Source organism: Acinonyx jubatus, chromosome A2, assembly GCF_027475565.1.
Source record: "Acinonyx jubatus isolate Ajub_Pintada_27869175 chromosome A2, VMU_Ajub_asm_v1.0, whole genome shotgun sequence".
NCBI lineage: Eukaryota > Metazoa > Chordata > Mammalia > Carnivora > Felidae > Acinonyx > Acinonyx jubatus.
Window position 1 is genome coordinate 66485399 of NC_069383.1, and position 24369 is coordinate 66509767.

Genomic DNA, 24369 nt, shown 5'->3' on the forward strand with positions numbered 1-24369 from the left:
TATCTTAAAAAACAAAATTTGGACTGTACACAAAGAAGTAATGAGTCAGAGACTACTCTATAGTTTAACTGACATCAGAAACTGTAAAACTAACAACTCCCTCTTTTGTATCTTCAGTATTCTGAATGTTCTTGTATACTAGTGTATTATTTGTTTACATTACTATTATCCCATATTACACTATAAGTTTCTTAAAAACAGATTATCACATCCTATTCAACTCTATTTCTCTACTCCCTAGCGGAGCATCTGACATACATCCATGTTCAATAAATGTTTCTTAAACTAGAAGTATAAACTCAGTTGAATACATAAACCCCCATCCTCAATTCTGAAATACATGCGTGTGTATGTATATGTATATACATGCATATATAAAAGAGACAGATGTTATTTTAATTTTTTCTTCACAAAGAGGGGAGTTGATTTGAGAACTAGAAAGTTCGCATTATAATAGAAGGTCACCTAATTTTTTCAGGGAACACTAACATCAGCTTGATCTTAATCACAAAGTAGTGCTCAAAGCTAATTATGGTAATATGTTGATAAACTAGTATCTTAATTCCCAAGCTGAAATAGTCTTGTAGAAAACAATAAATGTCTAAAATGATTCCATAATTTCTACAGAGATTTTTTTTTTTAAAGTCACTATTAGCCATACCCAGCACAATTTATTGTTTACTATGGACCAATGGTTGTGCTAAGCACTTTACTATAATATCTTAATAACCCAAATAATGATAAGAGGTATGTATTATTACCCTGTTTTACTAAGAAATATTTTTTTAATTATTAGGAAAAAAATTGTTGGCCTTAGACATGATCCGGACCAGTGTTCTCATTTTACTTTAAAACAAACAAACAAACAAAGCCACCAAGAGGAACACAAAAAACAAAACAAAACAAAAAAACATTTGTGTTAGAATAAAAATACATAGAAGAAAATACACCAAAAAAAAAAAAGGAAAAGTCTTAGAAAAAAGGACTAACTTATCTAAGAAATGGTCAGAATTCAGACTATTATAGTATCTTGAAGAGACACCTGCATTCCCATGTTCACTGTAGCATTATTTGTAATAGCCCAAACATGAAAATAACCTAAGTGGCCATAAATGGATAAAGAAAATGCACGCACACACACACATACACACAGGAAATGTTATTCAGCCATGAAAAAGGAAATCTTACCATTTGCAACAGCATGAATGGACCTTAAGGGCATTATGGTAAGTGAAATAAGTCAGAGAAAAATAGTGTACAATCTCACTTATATGTAGAATCTTAAAAACATCAAACTTACAGAAACAGAGAGTAGGACAGTGGTTGCTAGGGGAGGAAGACATGCGAAGATGACAAACTTTCAGTTATAAGATGAATAAGCTCTGGGGATCTAAGGTACAGCATGGTGATTACAGTTAATAATACTGTACTGTATACTTCAAAGTTGCTATGAGAGTAAAACTTTAATGTTCTCACCATAACAACAACAAAAAAGTAGTTATGTGAGGTCAAGTATACGTTAACTAACCTTATGTGGTAAACATTTTGCAAACATACACATGTATCAAATCATTACACTGTGTACCTTAAACTTACACATGTTCTATGTTATATGTAAAAACAGTGTATATTTTAAACTGAGGATCTAAGTGAGTACCTCTTCTGAACTGCAGAAACCATATATTTATCTGCCTCATTGCATCCTGTCATTTAGAGGCCCTAAAAGGCAATCTCACAAACAGTTAACCAAAATGGAACTCACTTATCATCTTCCTAATATATTTCCTTTTCGGTTCAGTGTCTCTCAATTATCCACAATATTAAGCTTAGAAGAAAACAGAACTCTAGAATTAATTTCCTAGCTTTATTATTACTGCTGTTTTTACTTTTCATTTTAACCCAACTATAGGTGTTAATAAACAGCAACAGTATTCAACCTGAACCACACTTATCCTTTCTACTGAAAGAACACAGAACACAGGTTGTGGAATCAATCGGACCGACCCTTTTATCCATTTACCACCTGGGTAGCCTCAAACAAATTACTCTTCTTTAAAATTTCCAGTTACCTTCAAAACAAATCCTCCCACCCAAAGCAAGGTGTTTTCTTCTTTGTTGTACTGTGAAACATCCATAGTAAATATTGTGAGGATGTGACTAAAGGTGTTTGCTCCAGTAGGATGCCTCAGTGAAATAAGTTTCCTAGTCTGACATTCTCCGAAATGGGAGCCTTCCCACCTGAAGCAAAGAGATGCCTAAAGTACTGTCTTCAATACACCTTTAATGGAGGAAGGGAGTTCACAAGGCTTTTCAAAAACGGAAGGTGAAAAGAAAGCGGAGAACTGCTGAGATCCACCCACAGAAATAAAAGCAGAAGACAAAGCCCAAAGTAACTTCTACTTAACATCTCAGCAGAGAGTCAGGCATAATGATGAGTGAAAGAAGCCAGACACGAGAATGAATACACATGTACCATTCCATTTCTGTAAAATACGTTAACACAGAAAAACTAAATTATGGCGATGGAAGTCACAACAGTGGTTACCTCCAGATGGAGAGGGGAAGGGGGCCTGAGAGAGCCTTCTGGGATGCTAAAAAATGTTCTGTATCTTGATCTAGGTAGTAGTTTCGTGAGCACATACATATGTAAAAATTCACTGGGCTGAGCACTTCAAATCTGGCCATTTAAATGTAAGAATACCTCAAAATAAAACAAATTAAGGGGACTAGCAATCAAATCAGGGCAAGGACCACAAAAATCCTATAGGATACTGTAAACTTTGCCTTTTTAGGTTTTAAAAATTTTGCCACCTATGGTGTATTTCTCTACGGCGAGAAGCAATACATGTGTCATAAAATAAGTTCAGTGTTTCTTCGAAAGTAACTAGGAAGGTGGAGCCTGGGCAATCTTTGTTGCCTTCTGTGTCTAGGTCTGAGGGGGCCAGAAACCACAAGGCAAGAGTCAGTGGTGGCCAAGTGCCTGACACAAGTACAGGAGACATGGGGAAACAGCTGAGCCCTGACAAGTAACAAGAAATCCCAGAGGTTCTGCCCTCTTACCAGTGTTCGTTAGTAATTCATCTATATACCACGACAACCCCTGATATCCTGTAGGTACTTATTTAACTTTACCTACTTGGTTCAAAATACACCCATCCTTCCAACAGAATATCTAGAATGACTTCCTCCTGAGTCAATCTGATTACAGAAATCGAACTGTAGGCATGAGAAACATAAACTCTACCATAACCATCAATAGCTCTGGACAACACCAAGAAATGACCTGCGTGTTACATGATGTAAAGCTGTGCGCACTCCATCTTAGAGCTTACAGGTTTCGTTAACTGTCAGAACCATGCGCTGTGCTTCTCTGACACATTTATGGAAGATGTTTGTGCGAGTCACAGAGAAGGGGGTACGGGAAACCAATGAACAAACCTAGATCAGCCAATCCTTTACAATCCCCCCATCCCACAAAAGAAAACAAAAAGTGATGTAATGGTCTAAGACAAAGAAAGTAGAATGAGCAAGGCCCTACGACAAACCCTCTAAGTGGGTGATTTCATCCTCACCTTTATCACGATCATAGAGTAAATCTTCTGTGGAGCAAGGGCTCCCATCCTGGGATTCTGGGGGACAGAAGGGAGACACACACGGAGAATGGCTGCTGCAGCTACTGCTGCGCTCCTGCACGGAGGGGGTCTGCGTGTCGATGCTGCGGGTGCTGCTGCTCCGGTAGTGGGCGGGGAGCGGGGCCCTTCGGCCGTCTGGGATCTCCAAAGGCTAGAAGAGAAACCACCGTCACACGCGTGAGCGACAGCGCACACCCTTGATTCGTGCAGAAGCACACGGCGCTGTCCTTGTTTTCATATTCCACTGCTAGCTTACCATAATTGCTTCTTCAGAGAGTAAGATACCACTCTTGTATCTGAGGTTGATTTCTGCACATTGCCTTGACCGAATGAAAAATTTATTTCAAATCCTGATGGAGTTCGGTCTCAAATACGAAGGATAAATTGCTTTACAAATTCCATAGCCCTCTGTATGTATTCGTAGGTTAGCACTTCCCAGAATCCTCCTCAAGGGTAGGGGCTTTGTTTAAACATGGTATCCCTAGTGCCCACCACGGTGTCTGGCACATAGCAGACAACCAACAAACATTTGTCAAATGACGTTATCAAACTGTGCAAGAAATTACTCTGACTTGCTAGTAAGAAAAGTAAAATCTCATATTTACAGGGGTAGATATTTCTATTGGTCCATTCTTCATTTCAACTTTTTAGAGATCAGGAACAGAACTGTTTTCCATTTCCTTTACAAATTACCCCAAATTTCTCATAAAGTGATTTATTCTATTACTATTAAACAAAGGATGTTAACATAACTCAAAACAATTCTACTGTTTTGGTATCCCTCTAACTAGCACTATTCATAAGTTTGCTTGGTTCCAATGCATTGTTTTGAGTGGCAAAAACAAGAATAGAAATGAAATAGAAATGAAACTAAATAGAAATGAAACTAAAATCACAAAAACACAGGTTTTAGACCTGAAAAGTCCTTACAGTTCATTATTCCAGAGTCTTTACAAATAAAGAACCTATAACTTAGTGCTTCTGATGTCACACTAATTAAATGGCATGGGAGCCTCTGTCACAGTGGGCTCTCTACTCTTTTTTTTTTTTGAGAGCGAGAGCAAGAGCGAGAGAGAGAGAGAGAGAGAGAGAGAGAGCATGAGTGAGGGAGGGGCAGAGAGAAAGGGAGACACAGAATCTGAGGCAGGCTCCAGGCTCTGAGCTGTCAGCACAGAGCCCGACGCGGGGCTCGAACTCACGAACCGTGAGATCACGACCCGAGCCCAAGTCGGACGCTTAACGGACTGAGCCACCCAGGCACCCCATACTCTGCTTCTGCTGTAAAGGAAATCTTACTCCATTTTCCTAATCTGTGTGCTAACGAAGTAAACTCAACAAGTAAAATTCTATGCATTAATCACTTAAAGTATTTTGTTATTATAGAGGCAAGACTGCAATGCTAAGAAAAAGAACAAATACACACTTAGTGTATTTACAACATATTTTTACCATGTACTGCTTTTACTCTGAGCTTTGTCATTTCAGAGTTTTTAGAAACACTGTCAGAGGGATAATGGAGTATGATAAAATTAGACAAGATTCAAAACGTGTCAATTTTTCTATAACGAACAACCAAGTTAAGTCAAGGCTGAAACCATTAACTACTGAAATAAAAACTTCATTTATCTATACAATGCTGTTAAACCAAAACTATAGCATCCTGATAATGACTACCCTACTATAAAGAGAATATTCAATTATGTAAATATTAGTTCATTTTGTAAACAAATAAGAAAGTAAAACTTTCCAATTAAAGAAAGAAATATTCCCAAAGGAATATTAACTTCGTTGGTCAAACGCTAAGAAAATGTTACTTTAAAATTTTTTCTTTCATTTAAATAAATTTAGATTTTAATTACAATTCTACACTAAATGTTAGAATGAACAAAGAATAAACCATTGGCGCAGGTGTTTTTGGACAAAATTGTATCGCAATATAAGATGTGTGAAGTTCTCGGGGTAACCCATAAGGAAAGGCCATTTTCAAAATTATATTTGAGGGCTTCATGACAGAATTATTTCTTAAAATTTAGATATCTGTCAAGGAAAATGTTACTTTAATAAAAGTGTCAGTATTGGTAAGCAGTAAAAAAATATGATGCATAAATCTATAATTAAAAAAATTAAGAATTTGAGTTATCTTTCATTCATGTCCTATTTGATAAACACAGTCTTTCTGTATTCCCATTCCTTAATCTATAACTGGGTAATATATACCAATCTCCTTCACCAACTTTGTTTTGTTATGAGAGAGTACAAGAATTATAAGAACAAAACAGATTTTAAAAATTTACTGTTTACACAAAATAACAATGGGAAAATATAAAAGCTTAGAAGACTGATATACTTAACAGGACAGTTTTCTTTAGTTATTGGCAGGCTCACTAATGGTAACATTTTGTTTATTAAAACTTTGAGGCACACTTAATCATCAATCGAAAAAATTCTAAAAATTAGTATTGTAGCTGTAAGTGTGTAGGTTACCCTAGAGTAATTCTGAAATGGCTACTGTGAAATTAGAATATAACTTATTTAAAAGCAGAACTGTATAAAAATTTTACCTGTTTAAGTATAGCTGACACACAATGCACATTAGTTTCAGCTGTACAACACAGTGAATGGACACGTCCATACATTATGCGATGCTTACCACTAATGTAGCTTACCCCGTCACCACACAACGCTATTACTATAACCACTGTACCTTTCATCCCTGTGATTTATTTATTCTGTAACTGGAAGCATATACCTCCCACTCCCCTTCCCCTTTTTTGTTCATCCTCCCACCCTCTCCCTGCTGGCAACCACCAGTTTGTATTTATGGGCCTGTGTGTTCATTTGTTTTGTTTTTAGACAGGTGAAATTATATGGTATTTGTCTTTCTCTGAGTTATTTCACATAGCATAATACTCTCTAGGTCCATTCACATCATCACAAATGGCAAGATCTCATTCTTTTTTATGGCTGAGTAACATTCCATTGTGCGTGTTTTATTTATATTCATATGTACTTTCATATATTTTATAGATTAATTATATATATATTAAACACACACGCACACCACATCTTCTTCATCTGTCAATGGACGCTTAGGTTGCTTCCATATCCAGGCTATTCTAAATAATGCTGCAGAAAGCAAAGGCATGCACCCATCTTTTTGAATTAGTGTTTTTGTTTTCTTGAGATTATGTTATTAAGTTTTATATTCTAGTACAGTTTGTTTTGATATTCTTAAGGATCAGCAAATATGTGACTGATTCTTTCATCTTCAAAGAATTAAACCAATTTCACTTCCTTACATTAATGCTTTTAAACGTTACTTAACGTATAAAGGAAACATTTTAATGATGATGTGCTAAGAGATGACATAATTTCCAAAAATGTCTTTATAGCATGATAAATATAAATTAAAAATTTAAATAAAACATCTAGGAAGAAAAAAATTGCACAACCTTTCGGGAGGACAATTTTAGCAATAGTCATCAAAATTTAAACATACAAATGTTTTGACCCAGCAATTTCACTGTTAGAAATTGTTTGCAGGAGTACACAATGTTTCCTAAACCACTGCTTGAGATGACAAAAACTGAAAATAATGTAAATGTCCATCAACATGGAACTTCTAAATTATGGTGCATTCATACAATGATTCACTACGTTCACACACATACACACGTCAAGAAGGATCACAAGAAATTATGCATAATGCTCGTATCTGCTAATAAGCAATACTGAGAATTGAAAGAAAGTTTTACGTTTTAATTTTACAAATGTAAGATTGGACTCTGTGACTTTTGAAATTAATTAACTTTTAAAACCTGCACATTATTTAAAGGAATCAGATACACATTTGACATAAATCATTATTTTGGTTCAAAAAAATCAGAGAGATAATTAAGTCAAAGGTTATTCTATGCTTTCTTTTGTTGAGTATGTATTTGTAATGTGGCCAAATATACGTTCACATGCAGTAGTGCCCAGATTACTTTTCTGGAACAGAGGTAATTTATAAAGCATTTTTGGTAAATTTAAAATGGTTCAAAGACCTAACCACAACAGAAACCTAAAATTAAAAAACTCCTAGAAGAAAACACAAGTATTATTGTGGCCTTATATTTAGGTAATGGTTTCTTAAGTATGACACCAAGTATACAAATATGACACCAAGTAAACAAAAGAAAAACAATAAATCAAACTTTATCAAAATTGAAAATGTCCTTTGAAGGACATCATCAAGAAAATAAAAAGTGAAGAGACAACCAAAGGATGGGTATTTTCAAGTCCTACATCTAATAAGAAATTGTATCTAGAAAATAAAAAAAAAACTTTATAAAGAATTTCTATAATTCAATAGAAAAAAGGCAAAATAATCCAGTTTTATAAATGTTGTAAACAGACACTTTTCCAAAGAAGACACACAAATGGCCAACAGCACACGAAAAGACGCTTAATGTCTTTAATATCATTAGATTCAGAAAATGCACAGCAACACCATGAGATACCATTTCACATCTACTAGGATGGGTGTAATAAAAAAAGACAGAATTACAGGTATAGGTAAAGATGGAGAAATTGGAACCTCCATACAAGTAAATCATGTAGTGCAGAATGTAAAAGTGCAGCCACTTTGGCAAAACAGTCTGGCAGTTTCTCAAAAGGTTAAACAAAGAGCTACCATACCAGCAATTCCACAACTAGGTATATGCCCAAGAGAAATGAAAACATGTTCACATGAAATCTCATACATGAATTTCATAGCAACATTATTCATAATAGCTAAAAAGTAGAAACCAGACAATGTTCATCAACTGATGACTAGCTGAATAAAATGCATACAATTGGGTATTTGGCAATAAAAAGGAATGAAATACAGATAAATGTTACCACTTGGGTGAACCTTAAAAACATTATGCTGAATGAAAAAAAACAGCTACAAAAGGCCACGTGTTGTATGATTCCATTTACAAGAAATGTCTAGAACAGGCAAATTTGCAGACAGATAAAGTAGATTAGTGGTTGCCTACCGCTGGGGACACTGGAAGGAAATGAGGGATGGTTACTGAAGGACATAGAGTTCCTTTCCAGGGTGATGAAAAGGCTGTAAAATTGACTGTGGTGATGGTTGCACAACTGTGAATACGCTTAAAAAAAAAAAAAACCCACTGAGCTGCACACATTACATTGGTAAATTGTATGGTATGTGAATTATAGCTAATCAAGCTGTTACCAAAAAAAAAAGGACTACTGAGACAGTTCTGAATGCTAAAGAAGAAAAAAGATTCAAACATGTCATGTAACCTTACCTTGGACACTTCCTCCTTTCCATTATTTTCTTTAATGAATACCTTTTCTAATTCAGGACTTATTCCTTCTACATTGCAGGGCACACGTGAAACTGATGATTTTGGCACTGATATATTTGACAGTGGCATAGGGACTGATCTTGATCCAGTAGCCTACAAAATATAAGACAAGGTGGGGTCAAATTATTTGTGGTCAAAAAAAAAAAAATCAAGAAATCAAGAATTCAAGAGCATGGTAAATCTGAAAATGGAAAACTCAATGAACAGAGATTTTTCAATATTACAAATACACTATATATCCAGATACACCCACAGAAATGTAGGTTCTAAAGTAAGGAAGGTCCAGAGCCGAAATAACCCTTTATGTAAGTGTCAAGTTTTAATAGTATAATGCATACATTTTTTTGGTAGGATGGCAGACAGAACCTTCTGCACAGTTTAATTTTTTCCCTTTTGTTGTTTTTACTAAAAAAACAGTTGAAATCATGTCAGTTAAATGTATCATGTGGCTTTACCAGACACCTCTGTGTTTAAAAGATTTATTTCCCTCACTGTTAAAATTACCTTCCAGTATTTTTCATTTCCATTTGTCAACCATTTGAGAAAACCTTCTGGATTAAGTAATGTGGCAACAATGTATCATGCTAAGTTCAGTAACACAATTGATATCCTTAAGGTTGTTTTTCAAAAGTCCTTTGGAGGAGTTCTCAAAAATTAACCACCTCTCACAGCTGTCATAGAAGGTACCTTAAAGACTTTTTTTTTTTTAAATCCAGTATAGTTAACATAGTGTTATATTACTTTCAGGTGTACAATATTGTGCTTCAACAATTCTATATATTTCTTGGTGCTCATCATAATAAGTGTACTGTTAATCCCCTTTATCCATCCCCCCACCACTTCCCCTCTGGTGACCATCAGTGTGTTCTCTATAGTTAAGAGTAAGACGAGCTTTTTGATGCTCAAGGAACTAATACCAGATTGGAAATGAGGAAAATAAAGATGAACAAGGCACAAGTAAAAATGATACATGATCTCTCTCTTACTCTGAATGATTAAAGTTGATACATAGGATTCATATTGAGGTAGACTGCTAATCATTGATTAACACATGAACAATTATTTCCTCTACTCAGGGCTGTGTTTCTGCCATCTGTGAGCGGCTGCCTGCTAATGCCCTTTGTTATGATGCACACGTTTTTGGGTTTTTTTTCATATGAAAGTTGTAATTCTTTGTCATACATTTGCTGTTTACTTTAGATCAAATACCTTTCTTTCAGTACTTTTATGGATTTTCATTTTAAATATTTAACCTATCATGATTTATTTTTGTGTATGGTGTGAGACGGTATTTTTTTTTTTTTGCCACACAGTAATCAAACTGCCAAGATTTCTTTATGATTCTATATTTGATTTCCTTATGATTTCTATATTTGATTTGATTTTCTTAACTGATAATCCCTATACAAAGTTTCACTTTAATTGCTGATATTTATAGTACATGTTGGTATCTTATAGGAAAAGTCTTTTCAAATTTTCTTTTCTATTAATTGGCATTAATTTTCCATGTGACTTTTGAAGACAACTTTTCAAGAAACAAAACCATTACTTTTAAATTTCCACTGGAATTCAATTTGAAAATTTCAATTTTCTGGAATTCAATTAATTTCAGGTAAATGGCTATTTGAAAAATAATGAGTCTTCCCTTCTCATGCATGAATGTGTTGAGATTTCCCATTAAGGTCTTGGTTTTCTACCTCATATTCTCAATAAAGTCTTACAGTTTGCATATTTCTCTTAAGTCTAATTCTTGGCATTTTATATATATTTTTGTATATACTAACATGTCATTGCTAATTGTAACATAACAAGAAACATGTATTTGGAATCTTCCCTGGTTCTTGACACACATTTCCTACAACTCTTATAATTTCCTGACTGATAGATATGCTAGCAGCATCTTTTGTTCTAATATTTGGTTTCTGACCATGGAACCTGACACAGAGGTTCCTAAATTCCTTGGAATTTCCTGGGTGATAGAAGAGTCTTCTAATGAGGGGACTTTTTTTTTTCTTTTAACTTTTTAAAAAGTTTAATTATTTATTTTGAGAGAGGGGGAGAGAGAGAGAGAGACAGAGTGCAAGCGGGGGAGGGAAAGAGAGGGGGATAGAGAGAGAATCCTGAGTAGGTTTCATGCTGTCAGTGCACAGCCCGACAAGGGGCTCTATCCCATGAACTGAGATCATGACTGGAGCTGAAATCAAGAGTCAGATGCTTAACCGAATGAGCCACCCAGGTGCCCCTAATGAGGTGACTCTTGACAGGCTCCTGGATAGGTTCAGGATGAGGGCTAGTCAACAGGAAGATGAAGCCATGATTACAAGCTTGGAACTTTCAGCCCCACACATCCTCTGGAGATGGCAGTGGGGCTGGAGAGTGAGTTAATAATGGATAATGCCTATGTGATAAAGCCTTCATAAAAATCTCTAAACTTTGGTTTTAGAGAACTTCTAAATTGGTGAATACATATCCATAAGCCCTGTGTACCTACCTCTTCATCTAACTGTTCATCTGCATCCTTTATTATATCTCTTATAATAAAGTGGTAGACCTAAGTGTTTCCCTGAGTTCTGTGACCTGTTATAGCAAATTACTGAACCTGAAGAAGGGTGGTTAGGAATTCCTTCTTTATAGTCAGATGGTCAGAAGTACAGATGACAACCTGGGACCTGTGACTGACATCTTAACAGGGGTGGGTAGTCTTATGGGACAGAGCCCTTAAATTGTGGGGTCTGTGCCAACTCCGAATAATTAGTTATAACTGAATTGCAGGATACTTAGTTAGTGTTTGGAATTGGCAAGTTGGTTGGTGTGGGAAAACCTCCCACACGTTTGGTGTTAGAGGCACTGTAAGTAGAGGGTACAGTGGTTTGCCTTCATTAGTATAAAACTACTGATTTTTATAGGCTTATATTTTATCTTATCTTCTCATTATCAGTTTCTTTTTGTTGTGAAAAATTATAATCATAAACATAATTAAACACTATACCACAATGAACTTCAGTACACATCATCCAGCTTCAAAATTACCAACATCTGCCAATCTTGTTTCATCTAAACATCTATTTTTCTTCTGTTCTTAGATTATTTGAAAGCACATTCCAGACTTCATACTTCACCTACAAGTATTTCAGTATGTATAGCAGATAATTATTTTTACACATAACCACGATGCCAAAAATTCAATGTAAATTAGGAACATGTGCCAAAGTCTTTTTTGTTGTCAGCAAGTCAATAGGTCTTCTATAAATCTATTGGGCTCTTACAGAAAAAGTGCTTAAAATAAACAGAGTAAAGAATAACACACTATTTCTACCAGATTAAGAAGAAAAAATTGTACTTTGTCTCTATAATTTTGCCTTTTCAAGAATTTAATATAATGAATCATACACTATGTAGCCTTTTGCTTCTGACTTCATTCACTTAACATGGTATTTTTGAGAATCAACCATGTTTTTGTAAGTATCAGGAGTTCCTTCCTTTTTCCTGCTGAAAAGTATTGCATGGGTGTTACAAAATGTTGTTTTATCTATTCATCAGTTGATGGATATTTGTTTCCATTTTTTGACGATTATAAATAATGCCTCCATGAACACTGATGTACGAGTCTTAGTGTGGACATACATTTTTATTTTTCGTGGCTAGATATCAACGAGTGAAATTTGGGGGCTCTATGGTCAGTGTGTAACTTTTTAAGAAAATGCCAAACTGTTTTTCACAGTGGTGGTACCATTCGGTCTTCCCATCAGCAATGTGTGTCTGTTCTAGTTGATCCAAATCCTCACCAACACTTGGTATAGGCTATTCTGTCAGTTTTAATGGTTTAGTTCATTGACTTTCATTTTCTAAATAGATTATATTACATACAGATAACAATAACTATTTTTTTTCTTACTGCTCTGTCTAGAGCCTCTAAACTACTAGCAAATAATATCAATAACTGTGGGCATCTATGACTTGATTTTTATTTTAACAAATGTTTCCAATACTTTACTGTTAGGATCTCACGACATTTGCATTTTAGTCACATTAGGAAACGTCATATTTTTAGTAAAGCCGGTTTTTACCACGTATAGATCACTGAGTTTTTATCAGGTGTTATTCAGCATCTACTGTGATCTTCATATGCAATGAACTAAACTAATACATTTCTTAATGCGAAATCATCCTTATATTTGTGAAACATCTCTGATTAGATTTGTTTTGATTCACTACTTGGGTTTCTTCTTCTATACTTCTACATTTGATTTACTAAAATTTACATCAATATTTTTTTAATATTTATTTATTTTTGAGAAGGAAGAGAGACAGAGAGACACAGAGTGCAAGGGGCGGGGGGCAGGGGGGGTGGGCAGGGGAAGAGAGAGGGAGACACAGAACAGAAGCAGGTTCCAGGCTCTGAGCTGTTAGCACAGAGCCCGACACAGGGCTTGAACTCACAAACTGAACCATGAGATCATGACCTGAGCCAAAGTTGGACGCTCAACCAACTGAGCCACCCAGGTGCCCCTAAAATTTATATCAATATTTTAGGTGAATTTGGTCTAGAAAAGCATCTCCCAAACTATATTCCATGGGAAGTACATGTTCCTAGGGAGGCAGGAGAACCACAACAAAACCCCAATCCTCAATTTCTTCTAATGTAAAATAGGTGTAAATAGATATAAAGAGATATAGATGGCTTAAGGTACCATTAGGAAGATTAAATGAGATAATGCCCATAGTTGCTTAACAAGTAAATGAGCTAGGATTTAGCCAGGCCAGCATCAATCATTCTGGAGATGACTACACTCTGTTACATCTATTATTAAAAGAAAATTACATATATGGAGGAAAAATAAAACTTCTTGCAACAATTTAACAAGCAGTAACAATTTAGTAGAGCCAGGGATTTAGATTTTTAATTCTGCAACCCAACAATAATGGATTCTCCCTTTATAATGAACCCTTTCAAAGGAATTCTTCAAATCTGGACAAGAAATTAGCCTACCTGAGTGTGATTGATGGTTACATGGTTGCCAGGAAGAGGTGACTGACGCTCTTTCTCTTTACTGTGCCGACTGCTCTGTTTACTGCGTTGTAGCTGCTGCCTCAGTTTGGCAATCTGCTTTGGGGAGGGGGGAGAAATAAGATGAGAACAACAGTGAATACCAGTTTTTAAGTACTTCTTATTTTAATTTTTGGATGCTGGTAATTTTTTCCTCAAAGGTTTCAAGAAGAGATAATATTTCACTGCAAAGATTTATTCTTCTACAATTTTAAGATTAAAACTATTGAAAATAAGAGGTACAAACTTCCAGTTATACAATAAGTAAGTCACAGGGATATAAAGTACAGCACGGGGAATACAGTCACTAATATTGAAATCATTATGTTTGGTGACAGAAAGTAACTAGACTTTTCGTGGTAATCATTTCATAATGTATAAAAATGTTGAATCACGATGTTGTACAACGGAAACTAACATGTTAACTACACTTCAATAAAATGTATGCTACGAATGCTTCACTTGCCCAATTGAAATAGTGTTTTGGTAAACATGCAGACTAAATTTTTCCAGATTATTTCAGATTTTACACCAAGTATCTTTGTACACCAAGTATCTACCTCTTTAAACACTTTTTATAAGGCAAAAAACTAGTGTTTCACATGCTAATTAAAGTCAAAGCCCATATATTAACATGGAGACCACATTAGTTTCTAAGTTTCCATCTTACATAAACAAAACACTCCTGGTTTAAAACACTTTAAAATTTTCAATCTTTTCATGGTGAGGAAAATCCAAGCATTTAGTATTAGTAACTTCTTAGTACTGAATATCTTACTATACATTACTCTTTAGTCACTCAACTTTAATTTTCCAGCTCAATTGAGATATAATTGACATATGATGTTGTCTAAGTTTAAGGTACAGAACATGTTAATTTGATACATTTATATATTGCAAAATGATGCCACCGTAGCATCAGTTAACATGTCTATCCTATCACAAAATTACTACATCTTTTTTTGGGTGAGAACAGTTGAGATTTACTCTCTTAACAGCTTTTAAATATACAATACAATATTATTAAGTATAATCAAAATGCTACACATTAGATCCCCAGAACTTATTCATCTTATAACTGGAAGTCTGTACCTTTTGCTAACCCCAATTTCCTCTACCCTTCAGCTCCTGGTAACTACCATTCTACTGTTTCTGTGAGTTCAATCTTTACAGAACCCGCATACAAGTCATATCACATAATATTTGTCTTTGCCTCACTTATTTCACTTAGCATAATGCCTTCAAGGTTGATCCAGGATGTTACAAATGGCAGGATATCTTTCTTTCTCATGGCTGAATAATATTACAGTGGAGATACACACACACACACACACACACACACACACACACACACACACTCTCATACTACATGTTCTTTATCCATTCATTTGTTGGTGGACACTGGCTATAGTCAGAAAACTTTTAAAAAACAAATGTAACTTAGACTGTATTCTCCTAAGTGGAATGGTAACATTCCCAGGCTTAAGAGAAAAGTCATTATTACCATATGGCTTGGAATTCATTAAACTACTGGTATTTACCCAAAAAAAAAAAAATAAATAAAAACACTAAGTCAAAGGGATACAGGTATCCCTACTTTCATAGCAGCAAAACTATGGAAGCAGCCCAAGTGTTGGTAGATGAATGGATAAAGATGTGGTGTACACACACACACACACACACACACACTTGAATATTATTCAACCATAAAAAAGAATGAAATCTGGCCATTTGCAACAAAATGAATGGAGTTAGAGTGTATAAGGCTGAGCGGAATAGGTCAAAGAAAGACAAATACCATATAATCTCACTCATGTGGAATTTAATAAACAAAACAAGTAATGGAAAAAAGAGAGACACAAACCAAGACATAGACTCTTACTATAAAGAACAAAAACCGATGGTTACCAGAGAGGAGGTAGGGATGGGGAAAATAGGGGATGGAAATTAAAGAGTACATTTATCAATATGAAAAAAATAGTAAAATGATTTTTATTTTATTTATTTATTTATTTATTTTTAATTTTTTTCAACGTTTTTCAACGTTTTTTCAACATTTTTTATTTATTTTTGGGACAGAGAGCGACAGAGCACGAACGGGGGAGGGGCAGAGAGAGAGGGAGACACAGAATCAGAAACAGGCTCCAAGCCATCAGCCCAGAGCCTGACGCGGGGCTCAAACTCACGAGATCGTGACCTGGCTGAAGTCGGACGCTTAACCGACTGCGCCACCCAGGCGCCCCAGTAAAATAATTTTTAAAAGATAAGACCACGTTTGCAATCAAACGGTGCAGTGCCTGGCATGTGATAAGGTTCTGCAGGATTGAAACCTGTGCCCATTTCTGGTTTGCAGCGATGGCCCCACACAAAGTTCCTTGGAATCATCTGGGAAACTAAAAACCAAAAAACCAAAAAAACCCAAACTCACAAAATCCTGACCAACACAGATTCATTCCTGTGCCTGTCCCAGATCAATTTTTGTGGTTCTGTATACTTTCTGTGTGTCAGCATTTAGGAGCCCTTGTTCCAGAGTATTTAAAGTTACAAAAATGCAGCCACCAGACCCATCTCTAACTGCATGCAGCTCATCATGCCAATATTTAACAGCAGATTCTATCATGCCAGCCTAGCACTGCAAAACATTGTCCTTAGAATTTACTGTGGCAGAATAAATTTCCTCGAAATTAAACATAATCTCAAAAACTGAGACATAAGTATTACCAGGAGGTAAATTTCAAACAGAAAACAATTTATATTAAACAACCTGGACAGAACTCAAAATACCTAATATATTTTAGATGACATATAATCTGCTTCAAATATGCCAGACCAGGAATAAAATATTCCTAAGCATTTTAAAGGGAATAATTAGCAATTTGGGGGAAGTTATAATACTGGTATTATTTTCTTTGTAGAAAAGATGACATCAATCAACTAACAGTTATTCCTTAAACACCTAGAAGCAAGCCCAGTTTTATGTTACCTACTTAAGCAAAGTGTAAATACAAAAGTAAAGTCTGCAGAATATATTAATTTCCTCAAGGACATAAAGCAAAAATACAATGTATTTTAATATTAGCTAAATGCTTTCCTTGAATAACCATGGCAATAAAAAGCAAAACAGACAGTTGCTATTAAAGCCTATACCACACAAAGGGAAAAGTATATATAGGTTGCTAGAAAAACTGATTTTTACCTGTGGCAAACAGAAGAGAAATAGCATGGAAGCAAATAAAGCACCTAGACAAAGGAAGAGTTTATATCCTTTCTTTTATATTCATATCCTTAAATTCCTTTAGTTTTTTTAAATTTTTTTTAACGTTTATTTATTTTTGAGACAGAGAGAGACAGAACATGAACAGGGGAGGGACAGAGAGAGAGGGAGACACAGAATCTGAAACAGGCTCCAGGCTCTGAGCTGTCAGCACAGAGCCCGACGCGAGGCTCGAACTCACAGACCGTGAGATCATGACCTGAGCCAAAGTCGGATGCTTAACCGACCAATCCACCCAGGCGCCCCAAATTCCTTCAGTTTTTAAAGCTCTCTGTAGCTTGTAGACCTCTCACACAACGATCTTGCAAAGATATACAAGCAAGATGGTCTATGTTAACGTTTGAGTTCCCTGCTCTCTGTTGAAATGACATGATTTTCTTCTAGAGAACATTAATTTTCACAAGAAAACAAATCAAAATTAGTAGGTAATCATTATAAATCAGAAAAGATTATTTTCTATGATAAAAAATAAAAAGGATTTCAAATTGTACAAGTCACTTAATTAGGAAAGAGGTAGCAAAGTAAGTGTTTTCTGAATATTAATGATGTTTCAGTGCTGTTTCAAAACCAGCAAGAGCTTGTATAGAAGAGCCCATAATGCCTAGAGATTAATCAAGGCAATTTGTACTTTTCATTTTTAAAATAATCTTTAAATATAAACAAACAAAAGCAATCTGAAAATTGATCAGTCCTAAATCACTCTATTTTAAAGGCCTTGAGATATCAACATAAGCCAGAAAAAATTTTGTTCTCAACAGCCTTAACAAACCCCTGAAAACAAAGAGCATCCATCATGGGTACCTATCTTACTTTGCCTGGAACACCCAGTTAAACTGTGTAACCTTACAGCTTTCACACACTACTGTTCATCTCAGGATATTATATAGCTATGCTCTTGTTTACAATTCCATAGAGATTAGGGTAAAAGGGAGCTCATCTTCCTAAATATATATACTCAGATTACAAATTTTAGTCAAGACCTATGTAAAATGAAAGCAAGATGCCGTTAAGTCCTCCTTCGCTTCAGAGTAAGGTGGTTCCTGTGTTGTTTACAGCTACATTCAGTAGAGGGGCAGACCTGTGTCACAACTATAAACACTCTCACATTCCATAGTCGGGCTTAGAATTTCCCTCTCCTTTTCCTTTGATGCTCAAGAGCCCATGGCCATTTGTAGCCAGTAGAGAGTAGACATTAGAACCAGCAAAGAGTAGACACAAAGTCGTGTCCATGAGGAAGGGGCAGAAGGAAAGTGCAATCCCCTCTCCCCACACACAAACACACATACATCCCAGCTCATCCATAGCTCTGAAGCTCTGCCCAAGACAGCCTCTCAAGGCCTACATTCCATCAATTGCACGGAAGCTCCTGGTCCTCACTTTGATGAACTCGCCCACCCCAGTCACTGTGATGAAATGCCTACCAACCTTCATTTACAAAAAGGGCAGTAAATTGTACTGACTGGATTTTTTTTTTTTTTTTTTAAGAGAGAAAGCACGCACACACACACAGTGGAAAAGGGCAGAGAGAGAGGGAGAGAGAGAATCTTAAACAGGCTCCATGCCCGGTCAGATCCCAACATGGGGCTGGATTTCACAACTGTAAGATCATGACCTGAGTTGAAATCAAGAAGTCAGACGCTTAACCAGCTGACCCTTACTGACTAGACTCCCCTTACTGACTAGATTTGAACTAAACTATAGATATATCTGATTTTGTGTTTCTAAATATTCATTAGCTATGCTGTGGTCTTATGAAAGAAATTAAGAATGGGCCTTGAGGGTATTATGCTAAGCAAAATAAATCAGCCAAAGAAAAATACTTTTTCATCTCACTTATATGTAGAATCTGAAAAAAATTCATAAAAGAGCAGACTGGTGGTTACCAAATACAGGATGGGGTACAGAAAATGGGTGAAGGTAAGTCAAAGGGTACAAACTTCCAGTTACAAGGTAAGTTAGTTCTGGGATGTAGTGTATAGCATTGGTGACTACAGTTAACAATACTGTACTGAAATCTCAAAGTTGCTAGGGGAACAGACCTTAAAAGTTCTCACTACACACGAAAGAACTATAATTATGTGAGGTGATGGATGGGTTAACTAAGCGTATGGTGGTAATCATTTTGCAACATATCCATATATCAAATCAGTACACTGCATACGTTAAACCTACACAATATCATGTGTCAATTATAACTCAATAAAGCTGAAAGAAAAAAATTTGACGAGAGAGGAGTCTCTTTAAACATAAAAGGGGTTTCAAGCATATGAGCTCCAAAGTTTAAAAAAGCTAGGGAATAATGACCCTGAGTCACAAAGAAGAAATTATAAGCGTAGGGGCACTCAGGTAGCTCAGTCGGTTGAGTGTCCGGCTTCGGCTCAGGTCATGATCTCATGCTTCATGGGTTCAAGCCCCGCATCGGGCTCTGTGCTGACAGCTCGGAGCCTGGATCCTGCTTTGGATTCTGTTGTCCCCCTCTCTCTCTCTGCCCCTCCCCCACTAATGCTGTGCCTTTCTCTGTCTTTCAAAAGTGAATAAACATTAAACAAAAAAAAATTTTTTTAAAGAAATAAGTGTAGAGAGAAGAATTAGCATAAATACTCACAAAAAAAATGACTTTTGTGAAACTAGATGAAGACAAATCAGAGAACGGCCTTACTTAAAATCTGAGAAGAATACATTTTATTGTAAATTTCTGGAAACCTAATTAACGTCATCCCTACCTACTCATTTGCTATTTTTGTCTGGTTAGTTTCCCCTACTATTGTTAACATTTAAAAACAAAATAAAACAAAACTCAGCCTCAGGAGACTTGTTGAGTACCTTCACCTCAGATACTGAAAGGGAGAGAAATATTTCTCATGATGAATTCTACTCTACCATAGGGCAGGGAAATGAGAAATCTTAACCAGTAGTAAAGGAAGCAGGATCTGAGGGCTTTGGGAAGAGTAGGGAAAAAGAATGAGAAGAAAAGTATAAAACCAGGAAAAAGGTGCTCTGCTGCTTGCTTTTATATAAATTATGTCATTCATTTTTTTAATAAAAGCATACAAAATAGGTACTGTCACTGTCCCATATTATAGGTAAGGAAACTGAAGCAGAAGGTTAAAAAGTTTGCTAAAAGTCACACATTTAAGGGGTGAAAGAAATACTTGAACTTAGGAAGTAGAATTCCAGAGTCTTCTCTTTTAACCACTATTCTACACTGCCTAAAGATACAAGTTAATAACTTACAGGAAGACAAGAGAATCTTACAAAAAATTAACAACAGCTACACCAAGAGAAAACACAAAAACAATTACTAAAGATATTAACCCAGATTTTTCTGAAAATATAATGTGGAAAGTTAAGAACTTCAAGCTGTCATTACCTTTTATATGAAAAAAAAAAGGAGTATGTGACAAACTTAAGTTGTTTACAAACATCAAGTGTCTCAAAACAAAGGTTCTACAGTCTAAAAACAAATTTTACATATTACTCCTTTGTCAGTGTTCAAAGGAATTAAACATGCAACAGTATCTAATCTAACACAAAAATAAAAATTTGGAATTTCTTTTAACCTTTCCATAAATATGAATAATTACAGTTATTTTCCTATGTTTTTAATTGCCAAGAGGCAAACCCTAATGAGCTAATTGCTATTCATTCAGCCCCATGAAATGAACACAGGCATATGCATGCACACACATACATACATAAAGAACTCACATATATGCAAACACGTCCACAAGCATAGGGAGATGTCACCTGCACGTACATCAAGCCTTGCATGCCCACAGACAGACATGCTTGCCCACATTCAGACTCACACAAACCCACTAACCCAGGAACAGAGATACTCCCACACTCAGATTCATCCCCAGAGATACAGCTAGCTTTGGGACTTTTATGCTAATAATCTGTAATACAGAATTATATTTACAGCTACCACTAAGGCATATTTGTTAACAGAGGCATGTTAATAGCAATACCAGACTAACATTTAAAAAAACATTTAGTTCACAAACCCACTTGGATCCCATAAATTTATTATATCTATTTTATAGATGACGACACATTCTCAAAAATAAAGTACCAGAGTGCCTGGGGTGGCTGAGTTGGTTAACCATCCAACTCCTGATTTCAGCTCAGGTGACCATCTCACTCTACATGGGATCGAGCCCCTTGCATTGGTATTCTCTGTCTCTGTCTCTCTCAAAAATAAATAAATGAACATTAAAAAAAATAAAATACCTTTCCCCATGTAATACAGCTAATAAATGGCAGACCCAGTCCTTTAGCCTTTAATTTATAACCTCTATTACCTACCAACGTGGCTGAAAGTAATTCTATGTTAATGTTCAACCGCAAGTAACTACCAGTCACTATGTATTGGTTTATAACCTCAACTGCTTTGTAAAGTAACTTCCTTTCTTAATGTTGAAGATATTGCAAGATATGAGACTGAAGTAAAGATGGACAAAAATTTGAAGAAGCTACTAACATACTAACCTACTGATCAGTGTTCTACTTTTTTTTTTTTTGACAGTTTGTATGACCTTAAAAATTCTTCCTATTGGAGTCAATTTTAAGTAATGAAAAGATTACAAAACATCCTTATAATTCAATTTTATATGGATTTAGACAGACTTTATTAGATCAATATTTTTATTTTTTAAAAGTTTATCACATAATTCCTTTGAGTTCAAAGGGATAATCAAAATTCTTCAGACTATTATCTTTTAGGTCCAGAGAAAATATTATTGCAATTATTTCCCCCTAGTATATGATAAAAAAAACTAATACCAAAAATTAAGAAAATGTTAGGGCAGAAGGCATATAAAGAAACTTTTATTTTCCTTACTTAAGGGGTGGCTCAGTCAGTTAAGCGTCTGACTTTGGCTCAGGTTATGATCTCATGGTTGGTGATTTCGAGCCCAGTGTCAGGCTCTGTGCTGACAGCTCGGAGCCTGGAATCTGCTTTGGATTCTGTGCCTCCCTCTCTCTCTGCCCTGCCCCCACTCACACTCTGTCTCTCTTTCTCTCTTTCTCTCAAAAATAAACATTAAAAAAACTTTTAAAAAAAGGAAGACCACATCAATAATATCTATTTATCACTGTTTGAACAGATGTGAGAAATATCCTTAATCATTTCATTTACTGCTTCAGATGGCTCCATCTAAGAAAAACTATCCAACTAATGAGAAAAGCTTATTGGTGAGATCAGGAAGCAACCCATTCTTTTTCCTTATCTCTACTGAAGAACTTAAGAACAGCAAACCCACCTTTTTTTAATTTATTTTTTTAATTTATTATTATTATTATTATTTTTAAGTGGCTCCACATCCAGCACAGAGCCCCACAGGGTTTGAACTCAAGGACCCAGAGTTCAAAACCTGAGCTGAGATTAAGACTCAGATGCTTAACCAACTGAGCCACCTACATGCCCTATCCTATATGTTTCAATTTATCAAATTCACAAATAGTAAAATTAAAATCAAAACAACAACAGTATTATTTCTTTCTTGGAATGTCACCATTTGGTATTGGGATAAAGGGCAGATTTGCTAACTGCTTACTATAAAAATAGTGGATTCCCCAAACTCTGTGTTCCTCCCCTGTAATGTGATCTACTGTATGTGTAGGAATACATTTGGGCTCTCCCCATCACATGGGACTTAGTGTTCAGGGGAAATACGGTAAACTTGATGGTCTTGATACTTGCTGTGCTGGGAATAACAAAGGCCATTGTCTCTAATCCAGGCATCTCATGCCTTCTGCCAGCATCCCCAAAATAGTAAAAGGCTAATTTATTACACTCTAAGTAGGAAAAAAACAAAATCCAAGACCTGAGAGGGAATACTTCCTCCTTTGCCTCAAATAAAGAGAAAGAAATTTTAATGGAACAACTTGGAAAGATCAATTTATGTTCCCCACAGATAAGAGGGCACAATGGACATTGATATCTGACTCTTATTCTAAATACTGAAAATGTTGGGCTAGGATGATAGTGATTTACTGTTGCATTAGAATCAGCCTAAACTCCTAAACACTAACCAGAACTACCCCCCACCGCCCCCCCGCCAAAAAAAAAAAAAACGTATGAGAGTTTACCAGGAACCACTTAGGAAAATCTGAGTGCCAAGAGTCATCGTGCAGAGTTGTCTTTGGTTTTAAGAGGGGGCCCACCTACTTAGAAAGGTGAACCGAGTCAGCAGCTGAGACAGTGAATGTTATTTCTACGATTCTAGAGGCTAAGAACACAGTAAAAGATTCACAAGCCCACAAATGCAGAACAGTAGATAAGAGATGTATAGCAACAAGGGACCCCATGAAATTACTCTACAAAACAAAGTCAGTTTTAAGAATCTGTCAAGCCCAAGAAATGTAAAGACATCTTATTCCCCTTACCTTTCCCTCTCTCCCAAGCTCCAATTCCAGAGGAGCTAGGAGAAAGTAGCTAGAACCATAAAAGCAGCCGGAAGCTTTGACTATTTTAGTAAGTTAGAAAGCATGCTCATTCAAAGGGACCACAGGACTGTAACAGTGATCAGATTCCAGTTTTGCACCACGAGCAGGAGATGAACTTCTCTCACTCAATAAGGAGAGTGGGAATTAACATAAAGTCTTTTTTTGATTAGCCCTTAAAAGTCTTAGTTGGTTTTCTAATGTGTAATTATTTCTTTTGGATTTCTATATCCCTTACACACTATTGGGCATACAATCTTATTCCTATGATGTTATTCCATCAACAAATGCATTGCCACTAAACACTGAGGATGTATGGTGAAACATATCTGAAAGATTTACCTCTCTTCTCTTTTACTCTACTAAATGTATATAAATGAAGTATTGTAAAAAGCAATGCTAATTATATCCTTATCATTTAGTTAACAGACTTCTTGAATTCTAATTATGCTTTATAAATTAATTTTTAAACTGTGTTTTATAAGCAGGAAACCACATTTCTAACAAGTGGAAAAGTACATTTGTACACTTGCTTAGTTTGTAAAATCTAAATAAAGGTTGGGTTGACAACCCTCCAGCAAACATAACTCAAAGGAGGAAAAGTCG

At 35.7% G+C, this 24369-nt stretch overlaps 1 protein-coding gene across 1 annotated transcript in view; it reads right to left on the minus strand.

Moving 5' to 3' along the window:
• Nucleotides 1-24369, minus strand: part of GLCCI1 (glucocorticoid induced 1) — a 104305-nt gene that overhangs the window by 14678 nt on the left and 65258 nt on the right. The window contains exons 4-6 of the mRNA XM_053220328.1: nucleotides 13986-14099; nucleotides 8936-9088; nucleotides 3573-3783 (exon numbers count right to left, since the gene is read on the minus strand). Of these exons, the coding sequence (XP_053076303.1) occupies nucleotides 3573-3783; nucleotides 8936-9088; nucleotides 13986-14099 (478 nt within the window). The remainder of the gene's footprint in view (nucleotides 1-3572; nucleotides 3784-8935; nucleotides 9089-13985; nucleotides 14100-24369) is intronic.